Genomic DNA, 24,916 nt, shown 5'->3' on the forward strand with positions numbered 1-24,916 from the left:
AAACTTAGCAACTAACGCTTAATTTATTTCCACCACTTGAATTTTTGTTTAGTCGCTCAATTCACTTTCTAAACTGCTCTCTTGGGTCGGAAAGACGGCTTATATCGATAACGGCCCTTCTAGAATTCTGTAGTCGGTTCCGTACTAGAATTTTTCTGGCGATTCACAACTGCATTCTATCGCGGTGATGTCACGTGCTTGTTCCATAAGTCGGCCCGCGTACAGGTCAGTAGGGTGCTAATGCCGACTGAACGCCTCCCCCCACCCTTTTGACCTTGAGAAGTCACACGACCTTGAATGACGTCACCTAACCTTGAACGTCGTACACGTAGTATAAGCTTGAATGCGGTGTTTGACCTTGAGTGTGGGGTTTGACCTTGACGTTCGACACTTCGACTACCTTGAGCTTGCTCCATGGCATTGAATGTTGACCTTGAATGAAATCGTGACGTGTACAGAATATACAGTGGGATTAGGCGTTGCGGTGTTTGACCTTGAGTGTGGGGTTTGACATTGACGTTCGTCACTTCGACTACCTTGAGCTTGCTCTGTGGCATTGAATGTTGACCTTGTAGCTTCCATTTGGGTTATGGTGGGGGGGAGGAGTTGGGCTTTTATAAGGAGTGTGGTGTGAACGTTTCACTCATTTCAAATTCTCCTTATCGTACGGTAGATATTTCTATATACAAGATGTATTCGTGCATTGATTGTAAAAAAAGTTTCACTCGTAGTGACAACCTACGTCGTCATCAGCGGGATTCCTGCACACCCGCAAATGGTGATGGACCTCCAACATCGAAGAGGCAACGGTTGACACCCCCAGCACTTCCAACACTGCAAACATGCGTTTGCTGCAATTTGACTATTGCAAGCGATCAGATGAATGTACATCGGAGAACGTTGCAGCACAGAACAAATGCATGTGTTCAATATGGGAAAGGTGTGAAAATTGTCAATACAGCTTTCAAGTGTCGAATTGTGAGCTACCGAGTGGACAGTGAAAACCACCACATGGATTACCCAACATTCTTCAATGAAATTAAGCAGAAAGTAGTGAAACTACTCGAAGAAGTGTTGGATATCCATAAATGCATGAAAGTGAACATGGAAGTGTTTGGGCGGTACAGTCTGCAAACTAAGGATCTTTCAGACATCAAATCATTTAATAGTCCCAATGAAGTAATTGATCAATCGAATGATTTGGATGTGGTTTATAGCAGTTTTGCAGATAGTTTAACTGTTAAAGCAGCGGAATTTCAAGATCGGGATTCAGGTATGTGATCTAGTCAAAATGTTGATGATGATGGACTTATAGAGAAAACCCATATTTTCAGGTTGGACCATTGAGAAAATTTTGTACTTGGAGGTGAATATCAACAAGTATAGCCCCTTCGGAGGGTCTTCTTACATCAAATTGCCAAGGTTCATCGGATTGAAGAAAAGTGTGGTGAATGTTCTTAATCAAGATCAGTGCTGCTTTGCGTGGGCTGTGACTTCAGCTTTATACCCTGCCAGTCAGAAACTTAATGAAATTTCATCATATCCCCACTTCTCAACCGTCTTGAATGTAGCAGGTATGGAATTTCCAGTTAAGTTGAAAGATATTCCTAAGTTTGAGGTTATGAACGATTGCTCTATCAATGTTTATGGGTTGGAAAATGTTTTTAAAAATGGTAGAATTGAATATGAAGTTGTGGGTCCGTTACACTATTCTAAACGTAGATTAAATAGTCATGTTAATCTGTTGATTATTACAGATGATTCTGGTAATAGTCATTATTGTTGGATTAAGGATTTATCGAGACTAGTATCATCACAAATATCTGCCCGTGGTCATAAAAAGTATTTTTGTGATGGTTGTTTATTGTACTTTGATAATGAACGAACTTTATTGCGACATCAGTTGAATGATTGTAATCACATATCGACAACGACACCATTCACAAATTTCAGGGTTGATAAATTTGGTAAAAGGGTACCTGAGAATATTTTGAAATTTGAAAATATCGAGAAACAGTTGAGGGTTCCATTCGTTGTATATGCTGATTTCGAATCTATTCTGAAACCAGTGCATACTAATGAGCCAAATCCTGCTAACTCTTATACAAATCGAACATATCTTCATGAACCATATGCTTTTTCTTACCTCATAAAGTGCTCTTTTGATGATTCTATATCTAAATTTGTACTATATAGAGGTGTTGATGCAGCTAAAGTGTTTGTGTCAAACTTGGAGGCTGATGTCACCAATATTTATCACAAATATTTGAAGAAAGTCATTCCAATGAGTCCATTGACTGATGAGGAAGAGCATGATTTCAATATTGCCGCCACATGTGGTATATGTGGAGAACCATTCGGTGATGGTGATATTAAGGTGCGTGACCACTGCCATCTAACGGGAAAAAAAGAAATGGAGCTGCACATAGTATTTGTAACCTCAATTTCAAATTGCCCAACTTTATACCCATAATTTTTCATAATCTCAGTGACTGTCATTTGTTCATAAAAGAGTTATGCACAAACAAAACAAAAGTTGATGTCATTGCTCAAACTAAAGAAAAGTATGTTTCCTCACGAAACATATAATTATGGAGAGAATAGTAGATCACAATGGAGTGATGAAAAATAAGTTTTTGAAATTAAGGTTCATCGATAGTTTTAAATTTATGGCTGCTTCCCTTCAAGAGTTAGGTGACAATTTAGATGAAAAACATTTTGTGGAAACAAGAAAATATTTTCCGGAACAGGATAAATTCAAACTTATGAGGCAGAAAGGTGTTTTTCCGTACAGTTTTATCGATTCTTTAGATAAATTAAATTATTCTAGTATACCATCAAAGGTGGACTTTTATGATAAATTAAATGAAAAACATGTTTCTGATGAGGATTATGATAGAGTAAAGCAGGTATGGAACACATTCAATTGTCAAGATTTGGGTGAATATTCTGACATATACCTAAAATCTGATGTCTACTGTTGTGCGATATTTTTGAAAATTTTAGAAATATGAGTTTAGATACATATAAATTGGATCCTGCTCACTATTTCACTTCTCCAGGTCTTTCTTGGGATGCTATGTTGAAGTATACGGGTGTCAACTTGGAATTATTAACTGATATCGATATGGTGCATTTTCTCCAAAACGGTATACGTGGTGGTGTAAGCCAGTGTTCGGAGAGAAAGCATATTGCAAACAATCAGTTTCTTCCAAATTATAATCCCGAAGAACCTTCATCTTTCATAATGTATTTGGATGCAACAAATCTGTATGGTCATAGCATGTCTCAATCATTACCTTTTGGTGCGTTCACTTGGTTGACCGCCAGTGAAATATGTCAGTTGGATATCAATAGTATTCCAGATGATAGCCCCCAAGGATACATACTTGAAGTAGATGTGCATTACCCTGTCGAGTTACACGATCTACATTCGGATTTACCATTTTTGGTTGAAAGTATTATACCACCTGGTTCAAAGTCCAAAATACCCAAACTTATTCCTAATTTGAATGATAAAAAGAAATATATCGTTCATTATAGGAATTTGAAACAAGCGGTCCGTAATGGTTTGATGGTGATGAAAACTCATAGAATTCTCAGATTCAATCAGTCACCGTGGCTGAAAAAATATATCGATTTAAATACAAATTTGAGAAATAAGGCTACCAATAAGTTTGAGAAGGGTTACTTCAAATTGAATATAAATTCCATATTTGGCAAAACGATGGAAAATGTAAACAATAGAAGAGACATTCGAATTGTCACACATTGGGAATCCATAAGAAGAGGTATGGGTGCCAATGCTTTGATAGCTCGTCCCAATTTCAAAACATTATCCATATTTTCGGAAGACTTTGTCGTCATACATATGGATAAAGTTAAGGTTTGTTATAATAAACCATTGTATTTGGGTTCAGTATATTGGATATGTCGAAAACAGTCATTTATGATTTTTTCTATGATGTCATCAAAAAACATTACGGACCACAAGCTTCTCTTCTCTATACCGATAAGGATTCTTTGATACTGAAAATAATGACGGATAATTTTTATAATTTTATGATTGCAAATGTTGACAAATTTGACACTTCTAACTATAGGTTGGGTAATAAATTCAATGTGCCAGTTAGCAAATCGGTGATTGGAAATATGAAGGATGAACTTCCGAGTGATCCCATCATCAGTTTCCATGGCACCGGTGCGAAAGCATACCATGTACAAAGTGTGTCTGATGAAATAAAGAAAGCAAAAGGTATTAAAAAATCCGTTATAAAAAATCAAATTTCAATTGAAGATTACATTAGGATTGTTGAAACAGGCGGTATAATATTTAGAAAGATGAATGTATTCAGGAGTGATTTACATGATATTTACACGTTGATGTGCAATAAAGTCGCGCTATCACATAATGATGATAAGCGATTCATCATTCCTAATACCACCAAGACATTACCTTGGGGCCACAACGATATTGAATTCTATCAGACAAGTTCCGAACAAAATTTAAGAATTCTTTTGAATGTACTGAAAGATGAAAACAGTATAAGTGACAAGAAATTAAATTTACTCATTGCCTTATTGGAAGAGCAATCGAGTAATTGCATTTTTTCACTCATTATCTGGTTTGTTCAACAAATTGTAAAATTCATACTTGTGGAATATTTCAAACGAATTATCCTACCCCACTTCCACCCCCACTCCCATTCCCACCCGAAGTGGTAGGGAGCATACGGCTATAAAACATGAGGAGGAGGCCACAGTTCATCATTCGATTGCAGTCTTCCTTCGAAAGAAGCAGCCAACCTGAGATACCTACCAGCCAACTTAATTGAAGTTGAAAATTCCAAGCAGCTTGATGTAAGTACACACTTCCATACTATTTATATTATATTGTCTAATATTTTCATTTTCTCTTTCTAGAATCATGTCTTTTCTAAGGAATGCTGATGACCCCGATTACCACTCTCAGTGAGAGACAGTTGGAGGATGTAGAGCGGAGGAGGGTGGTTGTCCTACAGGACATCATGGTACAACCACCAGCTGCACCACCAGCTGCACCCCCAGCTGCAGCTCCATTCCACCACCGGGGATGACTTCCACCCAGGAAGTGGCGGCTCCCATTCCACCACCGGGGATGACTTCCACCCAGGAAGTGGCGGCTCCTGACTTGAAGTTCTTTTTCGAGGACTTCAAACCAACCCCCAACTTTGTCAACATTCAGACCAACTTCTTCGTCAGCACCCCAAATCGAAGATTTACTGAATGTGTACAACCCGGACCTGGACGAGTCTCTGGCGGATTTATCGCATCTTCAAAGTCTCTTATCGCCCATCGAACTATTATCGCCCATCGATTCAGGGGATGAGTTCGAGAAACCGGTGAAGAGGGCCAAGAAGATGAAGAAGTCCGCACCTGTGAAGAAGTCCACACCTGTGAAGAAGTCCGCACCTGTGAAGGCATCCAAAGCCAAAGGTGGGAGGGGTGGTAAGTTGAGTGCTTTTCGCAAAAAGTGTGAAAAGAACTCACCTTACGTTGGTTGGCCTACAGCACCCCTTCCAGTGATGGAGGTGCAGAACTTGGTGGAAGTCGTCGCCCAGGTCCATCGGGATGCGTCACCCCCTCCAGTCACCCCCCAGGTCCATCGGGATGCGTCGCCCCCTCCAGTCACCCCCCAGGTACGTGTTGAGCATTCCGAACAAGAGGTTGGCCCGGAAAATGTCCTTTCACAGACTGTGGTAGAGGGTAATAAACTCAAAGAGTCTATTACCTATGCACAGTCTGTGAAAAAGAGATATTTGAGGGAAAAGAAGGTTGTGGATGGTTCTGATTCCAGAAAAAGGGCCTTGATGGCGGATATTTCCACCATCGAGGCCCAGAAACTGGAATTAGAGAAGCGACTCTCTTTGCTTAGGGCGAAACTTCAAGAAGAAGATTCGCAACAAGGAAAGAGTTTGGCTTACATCCAAAAATATGGACCTCTTGTTCAGGAATGGGATGCCATGTGCCAGGGGTTCCTTAATACCTAACCCCTTTTGTAAATATATTTTTGTTTAGTTTAAGTTAGATGTATGTTTAGAATAAAAAAATTGTAATTTTAGGAATATAATAAAAACTTACATGTTAATTTTAAGGTTATGAATGTTATGAATGAAAAAATAAAATAAGGAATATTGGAGTGCATATCTATTTTGGTTGTTGCACACAAAATACTGCGTGGTTGGGGCAGTATTTATTCCTTCATTCTAGTCATTTTCTAGTCACATGTAGTATATAGAATAAAATTAGTTAAATAGAATAATTGTATAGAATTTCCATCATTTGAAAGTGTGTGAATTGTAAAATAGTTATTTTTTCTAGAGAATAAATAAAGTGATTCTAGTAATGCTCTGAGTATAATTCCAAAACCTTTTGACACTTCTCTCATCATTACTTCTCTCAACATTATTCAAACAAATTTCATTTATGTGAATGTGTAAAAATAAAATCATGAATCTAATGAATATTATATTGGATTTATTCCCCAATTCTCACATCAATACTTGAATAAATAACCTAGTGGTCTTTATTTTTCACATATTCCCCTTTCCTTACTCTACCCCACTTTCTTCAAATCGTATAAATAAGATTGTATTCTCAATATTCGAAGGGAAAGGTTGTATAGGCGATCGCGAAGCGATCGCTTCGCGATCGTGAAGCGATCGCTTCGCGATCGTGAAGCGATCGCTCAGCAGGCCGCTTCGCGGCCTGGGGCGCTCAACATCCACCACTTGCATCCGGGGCGCGTTTTTTTCGACCCCCACCTCCCCCCCACTCCGCCTCCCACTATACCCCCTCCTGTGCAAGAGTATAAATGTAGGAGTTCCTCAATGTAATCTTCAGTTGAGTAGCTATCGTCAGCATGTCAACATACCAGGAAGCCGATTCCACGACCGGACCCCAGGCGGAAGAACCTACAGCGCCACTCCCGGATCTTCAGTTGGAGGATTCCGATATGGAGAATCCAGATATGGAGGCCGATTCAACCACCACGCCTCATCACCCTTCCACATCTTCGGTCCAGGTACTGCATGTGACCAGTACCGAAGACCACTCCGAAGACTCGAGCAGCTCGGATGATGATGACGATCTCTGGGACGACGATGCATTTGCGGAGGAAATGGCGTTTTCTGAGGGTTCGGTGATGTGGCAGTACTTCCCCCGACCCGATGACAGCGACGACGACAACGACTTGTAATCCTTTCCTTTTTTTTCCCTATTTTTTCCCTATTTCACCCATCCTTTATCCTTCCTCGGAGTACACATTTTGTTTGGTTGGTGTACACGAGACACTGCGTGGTTGGGGCAGTGTCTACCTCCCTCTCTCCTTTCCACCTTTGAAATAAATATTCTGAGTTACAATACCAATTACTCTTATTGACTACTCTGAATATACACCCCTCGAATTTGAAATATTGTCTTATGAAAATTATATTTCCAAATCTTGACATGAATTCTGCAATTGTTCAGATAAGAGAGAGCTAGTATGTTATCAAACAGATTCAAATCCACTCGGACGCTTAAACAATCATTTTTCAATGTGATTTATTTTACAAAGATAAGATATTCAGAGAACTTACATATTCTATAACACATTTGTGCATACCTCATATGTATATGGATGTACATTTTAGAGGTATATCCATATATTACAAACTACTCTTCGTATGATTATGTGACACTCAAAATATTCTATTTCTTTGACTGAGTGATCAATCTTATTATTAGATATCTACACTTTGTTTGTAGCTCTGAAAAGAGCTGTATTTTTGTTGACCCGAAAGTCCACGGTAACTGCTCCGCAGATGGGGTGTTGTTGCAATCTCATTATGAGATATCTACTCTTTGTTTAAATAATGTAGCCCTGAAAAGGGCTGTTTTTTTTTTGTTGACCCGAAGGTCCACGGTTACATCTCCAGAGGTGGGGTGTTGTTACATATGATACAGACGGCTATTCTCCTAAAGTTGGTCAAAGGCCTATCACATGCTTTACACCATGTTTGCCCCATCTCCATGAAGCGGGCGGTGTAATGAATGTCGACGTGCTCATAATACCCTCCATTGTTATTCCGCACAGAATAAAAGCGGAAGCAACACCAACACAACTTCTCTATCTCACCGTCAATCGTTTTGATCCTGACATGGCTATCCGTTACACAATACAAATCTAACGGATCATCCAATGTCTCAGTGATATTCAACCACTCAACATTGCCAATAACCACTCCGCTGTCGTCAGTCTCGTGAGTCGAATCTGTTGCGATACCTTCATCTTCTTCTTCAACAAGACCTTCTTCATCATCATCAATATCTAAATCCCCAACACCTTGCTCAATTGCCTCATCGTCTTCGATATTTAAGCCACCTTCTGCACCTTGCTCATTCACCTCATACTGCATATCTCCACCATCATTTTCTTCGTCAACACCCACTATCTGTCCAACGTCTTCAAATTCTTCCACCAGCTCATGGTTATTAATATCTCTCTGAGATAATAATGCTAACACAGCAGCTCTCTGGGCAGACATATTAATGTATTCTTGTGGTGATACTTGAATACTGACTGAAGTTTACAATCACTCACCGATTTTTATATGATTTTTGACAGTGGTGGTGGTAGCTCCCTCCACTCTACCCCACTCTTCACGGTACCTGTTTATAAGAGGGAAACATGGGAGCGTGAGAGTGTAGTTAAATTCATCGATTGAATATTTGTACATCTATCAGTGAATATGTCTTTCCCTAAAGAGTGGGATACAAAACCGACAATACACGGCTTTCCAATCAAAATTGGCAAACATATAGTGTGTTACAACTGCCATGGGTATTGGCCTGAAACATATATCAACCCATGTACCGGCCTGTGTCGTAGATGTGTTGTGGCAAGGAATCCAGACCCACTTCGGAAGAGGATAAATGGTTCAACTCTAGAAGTAAGTGACTACCGCCAGCAGTGCAGAGAATGTTCAAAAGAGATTATGTGTAATAATATGGACATTTCAAGGAATATATGCATAAATTGTGTAGCGACTTGCGATACATTAGTCCAGCGATGTCTACAATGTGGTGAATATAGTGTGGATTGTTGGAACAATTTATGCAGTGCTTGTAGAAATGATTGGCAATTGTGTGAGAATGTCGGCCAATTTCACCCCAACAGAGATGTCCACTTTCGAGAGTGCTGGTGTCTAACCCATGAAGAGCGGATAGAGAGACGGAGGATTCATGGAAATCTTATGCTAACATACACATCTTGAAGTGATTTCAATATGTTGAATTTATGAAAAATAAAACCAATAGTTTACATATTACTTGCATCATTTCTAAGGTTATTATTCTATTTAGTTTTTAATAAATAAAACAATTTTAATTCACTATTTTTTTTATTTTTTATCTAATATTGAGTACAATCATGATAATGTCATTACACTAAAGAATTTTCATCGATCCATGAGTTGTGATCTTCAGAGAACCCCAGCCACTTTACATAGAGGCGATGTCCTTTTCTTTTTAAAACTCGCTCCACCAAATACGTATTGGGATCTTTCGTTTTATTCAACTCCAGCCCATAAAAACAGCCTTTGATTGGTTGCCCATTCACATCTTCTAATGCATAAGTTATAGGTTCTGTATTATTAACTTTCACAACTTTGAATATTTCAGCTGTAAAATTTGCTGTATAACCTTTATCGAATGCATTTTTATATTTGCTGATTCGAACACTATCCCCAATTTTAAACGTACTTTTTTTACGTTTCACATGTGGACTCTTAGATTCGGCATACATTGACAATTTAGTAGACTGTTTCACATCTGCAGGTTTCATACCAATCGTACGATGAACTTTGTTGTTATACTGACGAGTAATTCTAGGAAGAATGTTCAACCACTTGTAATGACCTTGAAGTGAAAACTCCTTATAAAGCCAACTCTTCAATGTTCTGATTACTCGTTCTGCAATTGCAGCTTTTTTTGTGCTGAATGTTGAGTAATGATTGATGTTGTGTTTCTTCATTAACGATGAGAATTTCGAATTATAGAACTCAGTACCATGATCAGATTGTAAATTTTTTGGAGTATATTTAGCATCTTTCAACACGCTTGCCATAGCTGCAGTAACTGAATCACCAGTTTTATTCTTCAACGGCCTTGACCATACAAACTTTGAATAACAGTTGATAACTATAAGGATGTACCTACATCCCTCATTTTCTTTAGAATATGGTTGCATTTCCATCATATCCATCTGCCACAAGTCAGAAAAACCCTTTATTATTGTCTTCCGACGGGGGAAATTTCGACGCGCCGGCTTGTGTATTTCTTTCACAACCTGCCATTTTGCATTACTCATATTACTGCTCTAAGACTTCTTCAAGATGATAAAATTGAGGAATCACTTTTCTACTGTTCAGGTGCAAGTGTAACGATTGACTATTAAACTTCAATGACTCGCTCAGTAAAAGTATCAACCAACTTAGCTATTACGTCAGTTCGCTTTTCCACATTACTCAATTGATCAGCTAATGCAGAAGTGATGAGTGCATTTTTGTCAATGATTATTTGCACCTCATTATGTTTTGAATCAATATGTTTTCCGATGTTACGTAGCGTTGATGCAATGAATTCTTGGAAATACTTCAGAGTTGTCTCATTGACTTTTCTAATGTGATCGTCAACATATCCTTTAGTAACAGAATCTTTACTGTCTACAGGTTCACCAACATTTTGAAACCGCTTATTCTGAATATCATAATCACCATTTGGTGTGAGAATGAATCCAACACCAGATCTTCCAACTATTGGTTTAATAACACCACCTCTTCTACGACCAAATTTATCAATTGTGGTATGCATAGTTAGATCGTTTGTGATCGACTGAGCCAGTTTCACACATCATGTTCATGATATTGCGGTCAATAGACTAATCCTTCTTCACGTAATTCCTCAATTATGGCTAATATTTCATTATCATGTCCGGTATGTCCAGCCAGTCGTGAACTCCAAAGTAGTCGAAGGCGATCAATCAATTCTTCGAGTTCATTCCAATAAACATAATCTGTATGCGTATTTCTGATATATTTTTTCTGGGTGGGTATTTTGATCATGCCAGCACCTTCTCTACTAGGGTTTCCATTGGATAATAATGGTAGGATTATTTCTCTATATTTCTTCCAATTATTCGATAGAAGACCTTGTTTTCTCTCATTGTATTTATATGCAGCCTTTGTTAATTTGAGTATATCACCATATGTGGTCATATCGGAAGAGGGGATATTTCTCGATGGTACTTTCATGAATATCAAGTTATATAGTTTTGGAGTGCCCTGATAAGAGCCAATGTTTTACCATTTTTCATAAACACAATTTTCTCATCGATAAATTCCACATCAGCTACTCCCATTTGTAAATTTCCCGTTTCAGTGTTCATGTGTACTCCAAAGACTGTATCGTAAGAGGGATTTCCTGATAGTAACTTTTTTATATGCTTTTGTACTTCATCACCATCATCGAATACATTAGGTGATTGTGAATCTAAAGTTGTCAATTGAGAGATTTGAAGATCCTTCGAGGAAGCCCCTTCAAATTTCGGTTTCCACTCACTTTCAATTATAGTTTTGGCTGTTAATGGTGTAGCAGGCTTTGTTTTCTGCATCACTTGATTCATTTGAGATGCTCCTTCAGTATTGGCAGATATTACTTTCAAAGGTGTTATTATTGGCTCATAGATCCTCTCGAGTGCTGATTGATCACCTAGACGACTACTTTTGATATAATTGAATTTCTTCCGAACGGCATCCGTTGCTTCAATTAACTTTCTTTTTAAACATATTTCATCATCATTTTTTCCCTCCATAATTCACTCCAAGAATTTGTATAATGAAGTGTTATCTCCACTATCTAGCACTCAAGTGATTCAATTCTTCAAGAACGTCAAGGATATATGAAAGCGTCGAATCCTTTTCGATAACGTCCATTTACCACTTCTCGATTCTTATCAATTACTAAAAATCCATATTTATCTTCCCAACATCTCGCACACATATCTTGAAATTGCTTATATGTTACATCTGGTGATACATGGTCGGAAAAAATATGATTGAGATTCATATCATCTTGTTTGAACATTACGATAAAATTTGCATTATCTCGTATCAATTGTTTCGGAACTCGTGAATATGTTTGGGCTAAATAGAAACAATCCACATTTTTATGACGACCCATACTGAAATATGATCGTATAACATCCTGTTTCTCGCACATAACATCATCAAAAATGAATATCGAATCAGGTTTGGCGTCTGAAGGCTCTACTATTTCACCTGCATTATTGGCAAAAGTGTAAAAACCCAACCCTTCGATTGGAGATAATACTTCACGTAAATACTCGTATTTAGGTTGATAAAGAGACTTTGAATAAAGATAAACATTTGCGAATCGTAATCCTAGAGGATGCGTTAGCAAAGAAATCATAACATTTGTCTTGCCACAGTTAGAAGGTCCAATAATCAGGCCGCGAATAGAAAGTGGAAGTAAAGATCCGTGACGTTGTTTGACACCGCTTCCCGATCCACCACCCACTTTTTCATCGAAATTATCGATGGAAAATTGCTGCTTCTGCTTCAATATGCGCATTGTATGACAGTTGGAGACTATATAAGCAGGGTTCCACATCGATTCCTTTATTTAAATAGGGGTTATGAGTCGATGCAGATCTACTGAATTGCATTCAAATAAAACTGGTAGAGGATTGATCAATTCCCTCATCAATAATCTACCATTTGAATTACACTTACCTGGCTATCAGTATTGCGGTCCGGGCACCAAATTGCAGAAAAGATTGTTGAGAGGTGATTCGGGTGTCAATCAGCTGGATTTTGCATGCAAAAAACACGATATTGCATAGACACATAGCGGATAAGGAGCTTGCAGAAAGTGCTTGGAATCGTGTCAAAGCAAAAGACGCTACTATTGGAGAAAAAGGAGCTGCTTGGCTAGTTACGAATATAATGAAAGGGAAACGCCGATTTGGTATGGGTTGTGACTCATCTCCCAAGCAGTCACACATTCCGAAGAAAAAGCGTTCTATTAAGAAAAAAAAAGTTAAAAAAATATTGAAAGCTTCTAAGGTGATAGCTTTTGGTTCTGGGATCGTTCAGAAAGTGCGTGATGTTCTACACAAAGCGGGTGGAAGTGAATTTGTTGTCAAAAATTCTAAAAGAGCAGCTGAAATTGCACTCAAAGCAGCACGCAAATATATGAGGGCTGCAGGTGGGAAAAAGAAAATTCGCACACCGCGAATCATACCGATTCCTAAAATTGGTGGAATACTACCACTCATTCCAATTTTTGCTGGTTTATCAGCACTAGGTAGTTTAGCCGGTGCTACTGCTGGTATAACGAAAGCAGTTCAAGCAGCAAAAGCGAGTAGGGAGCAGTTGAGTGAGACAAATCGCCATAATAAACACATGGAGGCAATTGCTATAGGTAAACAAGGAAGTGGTATCTACTTGAAGCCTTACCGCAAAGGATTAGGAGTCTATTCGAAACCTCAAAATTCAAAAAACTCATAAATTTGCTACCTAAAAGAGCTCTCTCCAATATCGACCTCAACTATTACGCTAAGAAAATGACGATTCCATATTTTCGGGGGGTATATATGCGTGACGATTTACCAAAATCAGGACCACTCCGATATGAATCTGCCATAGTAAATTTGGATAGTCGACATGGTCAAGGGACACATTGGGTAGCATATAGAAAAAGGGGAACTTCGATAAAATATTTTGATAGTTTTGGCGATTTACCCCCTCCCAAAGAACTGATTCACTATTTTTATATGGGTTCGAATCCTATCAATACTATCACATATAACTATAAGCGTGAACAACGATTCAACACAGTATGGTGTGGCCATTTGTGTTTGAAGTTTCTTCAGAACAAGACATGGAGTTAACACCAGTACAGGATAGGGAGAGTATCAAGAGGATGAGTCATTCATTGATCGCATATTCCAGAGTACGCACTTTACAAAAAATGAGTAAAGAACAACTCGCTGATATGCCGAAAGAGGTGTTGATTGGGTGTGCATCACATGAAATTGCATCTGTATGGGATAAGTTACCACAAAACCTACAAAATGATATTGATGTCTTGAAGTATAAGTACTGTCAAGAACATTACAATGATTCCAGCGGTAGCAGTAGTAATTCCGATATGAATGATGGTCCACCTACAAGAAAAATTTTTTGTTGTTATTGTAAAGTGAATGATGTGAATGTAGTCACACATAATGATATGGATAGACCACCGAAAAAGCGACGATTGGTCCACAATTTCTGCTGTCAGCAATAAAAAGACATGAATCATCGAAAATTCGTCAGTCATGTCACGCACGTTTTCATTGTCGGGATACTCTAGCGAGTTGAGTGCCAACTTCTACCCACCCATCGAATTGGATACCAATAGTAATTATGGTCTGGGATTACATGGTTTCTACTCCTACAATTCCATATTCAATGTAGATGCTAAGAATAATGTTATCGGCTATTCGAAGACAATTATCTCACCCCCCACTATTATAAAAATTCCACCTGGGGCATATGAAATTGATGAAATTAATAAGGTGATTCAAAGATTCATGAAATCCAAAGAAGTGCAACTAGAAAATGGAATTGAAGAAAATATCGACGAAGTATTTCTCCTACGTGCAAACAACAACACTCTGAAATGTGAAATGCGATCGAAATATTACATTCATCTCAAACATGAAAACAGCATTGCTGAACTTCTAGGGTTCGATGACAATGTTTTCAATTGTGGTGAAATACATGAATCAACATTGCCCGTGAATATCAATAAGGTGAGGATTATTCGTGTGGATTGTAATGTCACAGCTGGAGCATATTCGAATGGCGATGAAATCCATAGCATCTTTGAATTTGATATTGATGTAGAGCCCGGTTACAAACTCACCAAGGAGCCACAAAATATTATTTATATGCCAATCCGACCTGGTGGTCGTCAGTACCTCGACAATATCACTCTTCGCATATTGGATGATAATGGTAATCTGATCAATTTCAATGGTGAAAAAATAATAGTCAAATTGGAATTGATAAAGCTATAATAATCATCATTTCTCATATATTTATTCACAACATCGACGACAGTCATTAGTAACAATCATCGTTTCTCATACGTTGATTCAGAACATCGATGACTGTCATTAGTGTATCATAAAGAAAATGAGTAAAGGAAGCATCGATAAGTTTGGTCGCAGAAGTAAGGCAGTTTCAAATACTGTTTTGCGTGGGCAGCCTGGAGTTGGTTTCAAATTAACAACCGATGGAAACTTTGATATGGAAAATAAACGTTTGAAAAATATAGCAGAGCCTGAAGAGAGTACGGATTGTGTTAATCGAGGATATGTCGGTTTTTACATCTCAAAGATGAGAGGAGAATTAGATACTGATATTGACAAAATTAATTTGAAATTAGATGGAGTAGAAAAATATTCCGTATCAGTGAGGGAAGACCTCATTACGCTTGGACTGAAATTAGTAGAATTTGTAAAAAAGTATGAGCATATGGATAAGGATATCAAATCGCTGCAATCTGATTTGAAAAAACAACCCTCGATAAGCATTCAAACGATCGAGCAAAAACGATGGTGAGCGATGATCATCTGTGAAAAAGTCAATATAAAGCTGAAGTTGATCAAATTGTTACTCAGTATTTGTTACTTCCTAACGCTGAGCAGGTGATATTCATTGATGGAACTATAAATTCTGCGATTATCGTTTCTAAAAATGGGGTTGTGCTTCAATAGTCAGCGATTGCCGCAGCGGCAGCAGTTGAGTCAGCATAATGTATTTGGTGGAGGCTATGATCATGTGCATTTAAAGAAGCGAAAATCCAGCAGTCGATTCATTCCACGTATATCTGCCAAACGGTCAAGATATAGAATAAGTGCTAGTAGCCTGAACTTTCTCAAATCTATTGGCTTGAAGGTGCGATATAAAAAATAGTAATAACATGGCGACAATCACCACAAGTGATAAATTGGAAGTGTTCGAGGAGCCCATGTTCGACCATTCCCTCATCAGCCTTCATGAGCATACATATAAGCCGTATGGTTCACCATATTACAAAAATTCAGATGAAATACGAATTCCAATCAATTATCAAGATCTCATACTCGATATTGCAGATAGAGTTACATTTATATCGAGGAGAAGTTCACACCATCTGATGCCACAAAGCGGTGCTACCTATCCAATAATGCTCTCGCCTTTCTCTTCGACGAAATTCGCTATGAAATGGGTGGTGAGCAAGTGGTTGTTGTTCGAAAACCCGGCATAACTACCACAATGAAAACGATGATATCATTCGGAAAAACGCATGCAAATTCGCTACTACCGATAGGATGGGGACTCGATGTGAATAAACAAGATATATTCGATTCCGTTAGCAATGTATTTAGTGGTAAATTACCCTTGAAGTATCTCATGGGTTTTGCTGAAGATTACAATAAGGGGATAATGAATGTGAAGCAGGAGCTCATTTTGATTATAGCTCGCTCATTCAAAAATTCTTTCATTGGAGAAGTCGATGCAGATTTGGAAATCAATAAAATAGAATGGAGAATCAGGCACATTGTGCCGGAAGATCGACAGAAACTGAAACTATTGAATCGCATAAATAAAAATGGTAATAATGCTAAAGTGAAGGTGGCTTATCGTATGTGGGACCTTTATGAATTACCCACACTTCGTGATACATCCTCGGATATATGGGCGGTGAAGACAACCAGCAGCCTCGAAAGACCACGATATATCATCATCGGCTTTCAAAACACCGACCAATCCGAAAATATGTCAAAAGATGTAACGAAATTCACACATGTGAATATTAATAATATTCGACTATCTCTGAACTCTGAAGTATACCCATATGAGCTTTGGAATCTGGATTTCGACAAGAAGTTAGACTCATCAGCTTACTATGCATATGAAAACTTCCAACGTAGCTACTATTATAAAACTATGAGTGAACCGATGATGGATATTGGTAGCTTTCGCAACAACCCACTATTCATTATCGACTGCTCCCATCAACCCGAAGCTATGAAGTCATCCACTGTCGACATCAAAATAGAATTCGAAACACGCAAGGTGAAGTTTCCAGCAAACACCAAAGTATATGCACTCATCCTCCACGATGCTGTTCTATCATATAATGCTCTTAATGGCTCTGTTCAAACTGGATTGTAATAAGATTGACATGTAATATGCTATGAAATATTCGATATTGATGAATAATAAAACACTCAATAATTATGCTATATCTTTTATTCACCAAACAATTAGATACAAACAAATATGGATTGAAACATTATTTTATTCACAAACATATACAACAGATTTCAAATATTTACAACACCATCATTTATCGCTTCTTCCAGTTGCGGGTTGGGACTCTGTGGTTCCAATTGATATTTCTCTATGATATTTTGCGGTAGGTAGGTGCATATGTCTTGAAGAAAATGTTTCAAGTCTGCTTCAATTATTAACTCACAGAACTCATCCAAATTTCTACTCCCATATGAATATTTATGACACAATGCCACACCGAGTTCATACTTCTCACTAAGCTCCAAAAGTTTTCGCACCTCTTCAGCATCGTAACATACACTCAAATGATAATTTGATGAATGTAGAGCATCAAAACTCAGATCAGCCATCTCCCAAGCCATTTTTCTTATGACGGAATCCAAATCCACTGCTTCCGGCCACTCTTGGGCTGAATATTGCATCCACATATTTAAAGAATGGTGAGTTCTGAAAATTCATAAATGGCATTCATTAGTTTGCAAATAATATAAAAAAAAATACTCACTTGAAATCTGACTATGTCTATGAAGTGACCAAGTTGATACATATTTTATATTAATCTACCATATTTTCACTATTTACAAAAAAAAATCATAATTTCAAAATGTTCAATCTAAAACATTGAATTTCATCAATGATCGGGTTTTAGCACCAGGATAATCCTGCGAACTTTGACCCATATAAGTAAGTGTGAATTTGGCTTTGGATGAATTCACTTTACGAATGAAGTCTTCTGGTAATTGCTCTGTGACACGTTTTGGAAGCCATGCTTTAAAAGGAGTATCACTTTCCTCATCCAATAAAACTACTTGAATTGATTTACCATATCGTGTGGAATACATTGACATTTTTTCAATTTTATATTCTTTATCAATAACCAGAGCGTTTATAGGTTTCTGCTCTAAAGCTTCACTTTGTTGAGTTATAGAAAAATTAATTTTTTCAATGTCAAATTTCAAATTATCCATATTCATAAATATAGTGAAATTACGGTTAATTAAAATAAAATATATATTCACCTCACTGACGAAAACGCCCTCTCGGATGGGTTGATACTCGTTGTCTTCACTTTAGAATTCGACAAATACTTCTTTTTACCTATTTGGGTATTATAGAGTGTCTAAACTGAATGTGGAAGCATGATATTCTGAACTTATATAGGAATTACCAACAAGGGAGGGGGCAACGCCGAACCCCACTGTTCAAGGTTATATTCTGTGCACGTCACGATTTCATTCAAGGTCAACATGCAATGCCACAGAGTAAGCTCAAGGTAGTCGAAGTGTCGAACGTCAAGGTCAAACCCCACACTCAAGGTCAAACACCGCATTCAATCTCATACTATGTGTACGACGTTCAAGGTTAGGTGACATCATACGATATTCTGAACTTATATAGGAATTACCAACAAGGGAGGGGACAACGCCGAACGCCCACTGTTCAAGGTTATATTCTGTACACGTCACGATTTCATTCAAGGTCAACATTCAATGCCATGGAGCAAGTTCAAGGTAGTCGAAGTGTCGAACGTCAAGGTCACCCCCCACACTCAAGGTCAAACACCGCATTCAAGCTCATACTACGTGTACGACGTTCAAGGTTAGGCGACGTCATTCAAGGTCGTGTGACGTCTCAAGGTCAAAAGGGGTGGGGGGAGGCGTTCAGTCGGCATTAGCACCCTACTCAGGTCAGATGTGGCTTCAGATTCGTTACATTGCCCCATTCTTGAAGACGTTTCGCCTAGAAATGTCATCCTTGGCGTGTGTCGATTCCTGCAGGAATCCCCATATCTGCACTGTGAAGTCAGATGGAAGTAACACTCCAGAATCTTGATGCTAGGCCGTGGAAGATGGTTATCGCACACCAAAATCTTGATGCCGCTAGATCTCAATATCGTTTTCAACATATGCTTCTCACAATTCTCCAATCCAGCCTGTCAAGCCCAGAGGCTAATTTTGGGATTGCCAAGTCCACAATATTCTGGTTGAGCATCGTGTCCCTCAGTCTGGTAAGACTCCTCCAGACATCTTCATAGGACGGTTTGTCTCGAGATTGATTTTTGGTCACAAAGTAGAAAATGTTTCTCTTACCCTTCTTCAACTGTAGCACTCCCCGGACTTCTGGAATCTGTCCTCGTCATGAATTTCTTGTTGAATACCACAGCGATTCCCCTGGACATTTGGAGATCATCTGCCACGCAGTGAGCTAATGCTTAATCAACTGGAACCTTGAGAAGGTCTCATGTCTCTCCTTGAGTTACCCTATGAACGACCTTCTGTCCGTTCGAGTATAAAGACATGAACTTGTGGAACGTCATTTCATCCTCTGGTGGTCTGAGGGCGCGAATTTGGTCGTGATTTCCAGCATAAGGAGCCAATCTATTGAAATACACGACCCTAGGCTTTCCTCGAGGTGGCTGAAGGATTCAGTAGAGGAGGTCATTCATCTTCATGATTTTGTACGGACCTTCCCACGATTTCCGCAACTTCGGTGATAAACCACGGAATCGCTTAGGGTTGTACAGCCAAACTAGGACACCGGTTTCGAATCCTCCTGCATTCGCCTTGATGTCATAGGCCTTCTTCATCCTATCGCTTGCACTCCGTATGTTCAGACGGACTAGTTCATGGATGTCGTTCATTCTCATGGATGTCCATTCTCTGACGAAGCTAGCTGACATAGTATTTCCCCGCAGTGTCTTGTTCTGGCAGGGGTTTGGCCGGGTAACTCGTGCACTGCCGAACGATAGGCCAACAGGAAAAAGTGGAGGTACTGGTCCCAGTCTCTTTGGTGGTTAAATACTACCTTGAACAAGTGGCGGTTTATGGTCTTATTCATTCGTTTCACCATTTCATCGGACTGTGAATGTAAGGCTGTGGTTCTAATCCAACAGTTTACACATTTCTTGGTAAAACAGGTTGGACCGAATGCGGCCCTAATGGAACACCGAATCGATATATTTATTCCTCTACCAGGACGTCAGTGGCGGTAAAGGCTTCCTGATTGGGACTGAGAGGCTTCTGCCCACTTACTGAAATAGTCCATGACTACCAGGATGTATTTGTTCCCATGGTTGGACTCTGGGAACGGACAGGCGATGTCGATGGCGATTCTCTCAAAGGGACTACCCACGTTGTACTGGCGCATTGGAGCTTTCGGTCGTATCCGAGGTCCGTTACTGGCAGCACATACGGCGTACTTTCTGCACAAGTCCTTGACGTCGGCTTGACAATTAAACCAGTAAAACCGTTGTCTTACTTTCTGGAGGGCCTTCTTTACTCCCAGATGTCCTACAGTAATTACATCATGGATTTCTTTGAGCACCTCCCGTCGTCTGTTCCTGAGTACCACTGTCTGGTGCCTTTCTTTTCTACCGTCTTCAGACTCCAACACCTGCTTCAGAACCCCGTTTTCCAAGGTAAGGTAGTTTCATTGGGCCCAGTAGGACTTAACTGCTGGCGAATACCCTGCTACCTCCTGCCACGATGGTATTTGAATAATTTTCCTCCATCTGATGACTGAACCAAGATCTGGGTATTTCTCTCGGTCTTCCTTGTTCTTATTGTCCTCTCAGTTGTCGTCTACAGCTGTAATTCTACAAATAGCTGCTTCCTTCTCTTCTGCTAGTCGGCAATGTGAGCAGTCATCAGGGCATGGTCTCTGTAACAGTGCATATGCGTTTTTATGGCTACTCCCAGTTCGACGTTCTATTTCGAAGTCAAATTCTTGAAGTCTCCCGATCCAGCGCGTTACTTGGCCCTCGGGATTTTTGAACTGCAGAAGCCATTTGAGAGTTGCATGGTCCGTTCTCAATGGAAAACTTCCATACACGTATTTGTAGAAATGGTCTACACCTTTGACAACGACCAACAGCTCTCGCCTTGTAACACAATATTTGCGCTCTGGTTTACTAAGCTTTTTGCTGAAGTAGTCAATAACTTTCTCTTGCCCCTCCTGGATCTGAGAAAAAACTGCTCCAAGTCCCATGTTGCTGGCGTCCGTATCTAAAATGAACTTTCCGTCCGATAGGGGATAGCTCAAAACAGTAGCGTTGATCAAAGCTCTTTTCAACTTCTTGAATCAGTGTTGGCATTCCTCGGACCACTGGAACTGGATCTGTCCTTCTGTGAGTAGGGTCAATGGTTTGGCGATGTTGACGAACCCCAGCACATATCTGCGGTAGTAGGTGCACAAACCAAGGAAGTTCCGAAGCTGATGTATGTCTTTTGGAATGGACCAATCTTGAACTTGCTTTGATCTTTTTCGTCTACCGCCACTCCTTCCCCAGATACGGAGTCAAGGTAACGGACTTTTTTCTGGAACAGATGGCATTTCTTGGGACTAAGTTTTAATCCAGAACTTCTCAGACGCATGAATACCTCCTCCAGATTTTTCAAGTAATCGTCGAAAGATTTTCCGACCACGACTATATCGTCGAGATACACTAGACACGTCTTCCATGAGAGCCCCTTGAGAACCATCTCTATAAATCTCTCGAAGGTCGCTGGAGCATTACAAAGCTCGAATGGCCTGTAATTGTAAACTGCCACACTAACTGTAACTGTAAACTGTAACCGTAAACTGCCACTATCCCGAGCTAATGGTGAAAGCTGTCTTTTCTCGATCTTTTGGGGCCAATTCAACTTGCCAATATCCACTCTTAAAATCCAAAGTCGTCACGTTATTTAGTTGGCAATAATCCATGCAGAACCTTGTTTAGCCGTCCTTCTTCTTCACTAATACGACTGGGGAAGACCCGGGCCTGTCAGAAGGTTCGATGACTCCTTCTTTTCTAATATCGCTAACTATCTTGTCTACCTTTTCTTTCTTGGCAAGAAGGAGTCTTCTAGCTGATTGCCGGATTGGTCGGGCATTCCCAGTGTCGATTCTATGCTGAACCACATTCGTTCTGCCGCCTTTTCCTTCTCCAATATCGAAGATTTCCTGGTATTTCTTGACTAAATCCCTCAATTTGCATCAGTGAGCTAGTGGTATGTCCTTGGAGGAAATGTCAATCAACTTCTCCATTTCTTCAGGCGAATTATTGGCTTGGCTAACCAAACTCCGTACACTCCGTATCACAGAGGAATGGACGAACAGTGCCCCATCATTGTTCCTTTCTTCAAGGCCACAGGAAAGTAGTTGGCACAACTACTTCAACAACACGCAACAGGGTCTTCCCCAGTGCGATTCCTCGTCCAATTTTTTCATCATTTATCTTGGGCTCGAACATTACCACCTTTCCGCTGCTCGTACTTCCGTCCAAGCGAGCCTCCAGAATGGTTTCAGCCCTCTCAGGCACGCACACGTCTTCAGCCCCTTCACATCGACGCCCTCTAGTTTTTCTGATTTGGTGTTGGTTCTCCGAATGCTGGACATTTGCTACGCACATGCCCAATTTTCCCATAGTTTCAGCATCTCATTTGTTTTTTCTCAGACAACACTTCCTTCATTACCTTTCTAATGGTGGCCTTAATATACGCAGGTATCTGTCCATCTTCCTCGATAGTTCAAACTTTGCCCTGGCTCTTACAGGATTATTTTGCAGCCTCAAACTCCAGGGCGCTTGCCAGTGAATCCACGAGATGTTTGGGATGAGATAGTGCCAAGGCCTGCCTCGTTTCTTGGACGCGAAGTCCGTCCAAGAATGCCTGAACTGCTAACCGCTCCATTTCATTTTCCGGTGTAGCAGGATATGCCAGACGAACCAATCGAGCAGTGTCTGTGGAGTGAGCAGAATTAACAATTTAGTTTTGCAACTTACTGATTGTTTCCTTCATCTTGCTGATTTCTGCCTCAACTCCGCCTTTGATTTCCTTTATTTCCGTGTTCATTTCCTTCCTGATTTTGCCTATCTCTGTCTCGATGGTTCCTATCCTCTCTTCGAGTAGACTCGCCACACAACAAAGTTCTTTCTTCAAGCCTTCTGCATTTTCTAGAAGTTCTTTCTTGTAGCTATTCGAATTCTCTTGAAAATTATCTTCCAAACTTTTTGAATTTTCCAAAAGCTTCCTTCAAGGCGTACTGAATTTTGTTAAAGTTCGTCGAATTTGCTCATTATTGGACTCAAATCACTTCCGGAAACTTCGAATAAATATGTTTCGGGATCTTCTCCTGATTCAGTCAAGTCATCCCACAGTTTCTTCTGGAGTACTGATTTCTTTTCAGATTCCCACATTTCGTCTCATATTGTCTATTTCTCACAAAACTGTATAAGTCCACTTATTTTAATCGAGTCCGAAAACACTTATTTATTTTCACAAGTCTAGTTTTCGCGACAAAGGTCTGTCGGTTTATATTTCCGTAGTCCGGAACTGTCCACTTCGCGAAACACAACGAATCTCTCTGCTCGAACAAATAAGTCTTATAGTCAATTTCCACGCAATACAAAGATTGACCACCAAGCGCTCACAGATTTATTTTAAAAAACCCACTTCTGATCACCAATTATGACAAATTAATGAATTAAGTTTTTCCAACAAATTTATTTTCAACATTTCACTAATCACAAACTAATTTATTTATTTCAACACTTCGGAACTAACGCTTAATTTATTTCAAATATTTGAATTTCTTGTTTAGCCGTTCGATTCACTTTCTGAACTGCCTGCCCTCTTGGGTCGGGGAGACCCAAATAAATAAATAAATAGGTATAAATTTGACAGAGATAATCATAGTCGAAGAAGAAATAGTAATGCTGATTCATCCAGTATGTAAGTGACTGATTGGAAAACAAATTATTATTTTTATGTTATCAACAAATAATTGTCATTTATTGATTCATGTCAAAATTAACTTTTAAATTATTTTTCATTCGATTTGCTGCTAATTTTTTATATTAATTTCATGTTGAGTCAGTTATACCTATCTATAACGTTTTATACATATATTTTTAACAATCATCTTTTCAGTTGTCTTGAAGAAGGAAATAAACATTTACGAAAGCTTGACAAACTAGCAATGAGTTTTCATCCTTGACCTTGACTGCAACTTCAAGATATCATCTAATTAATTCATAGATTCATTCATTAAATATCCTATTTTTATAAATATATATATATATATATATATATATATATATATATATATATATATATATATATATTATATATTATATATATATATATATATATATATATATATATTATATATATATATATATATATATATATATATATATATATATATATATATATATATATAAAAGGACGGCAAGATTCTCGACACCTTCGAGTATATATATATAGTCGAGTGTCTATACTATATATAGTATAGACACTCGACACCTTCGTCGTATCTATACTATATATATATATATATATATATATATATATATATATATATATATATATATATATATGATGTGTTGTTTTTCCGGGTGTTCATCCGTTGTGTACTATTCAATAGTCGACGTTTTATTAAATTCTACAAAAAGGATTTGAAGCTTTATATCTTCTATTAATTATCTGCGAGCGCTTTCGACA

The 24,916-nt window shown here is 38.9% G+C and overlaps 1 protein-coding gene across 1 annotated transcript; it reads left to right on the plus strand.

Annotated features, from left to right (window-relative positions):
* The first annotated feature begins 540 nt into the window (after positions 1-540).
* On the plus strand, positions 541-5,096 carry LOC141481098 (uncharacterized). The gene is made up of 3 exons (XM_074172210.1): positions 541-1,273; positions 1,335-2,198; positions 4,942-5,096. The coding sequence occupies exons 1-3, from the start codon at positions 691-693 to the stop codon at positions 5,094-5,096; spliced, it is 1,602 nt and encodes a 533-aa protein (XP_074028311.1). The 5' UTR covers positions 541-690.
* The last annotated feature ends 19,820 nt before the right edge of the window (positions 5,097-24,916 follow it).

Source organism: Leptinotarsa decemlineata, unplaced genomic scaffold (genome assembly GCF_025532065.1).
Source record: "Leptinotarsa decemlineata unplaced genomic scaffold, Ldec_3_MD MMD2_tig00000035_RagTag_RagTag, whole genome shotgun sequence".
Classification (NCBI taxonomy): Eukaryota; Metazoa; Arthropoda; class Insecta; order Coleoptera; family Chrysomelidae; genus Leptinotarsa; species Leptinotarsa decemlineata.

Excerpts from the sequence above, each read along its gene's own strand:
- LOC141481098 (XM_074172210.1), top strand. The coding sequence starts at position 691 with ATGTATTCGTGCATTGATTGTAAAAAAAGTTTCACTCGTAGTGACAAC. Across the intron at positions 1,274-1,334 it reads ATTTCAAGATCGGGATTCAG|GTTGGACCATTGAGAAAATT; the intron begins GTATGTGATCTA and ends CCATATTTTCAG. Across the intron at positions 2,199-4,941 it reads TAAATTTGTACTATATAGAG|GAATGCTGATGACCCCGATT; the intron begins GTGTTGATGCAG and ends GTCTTTTCTAAG.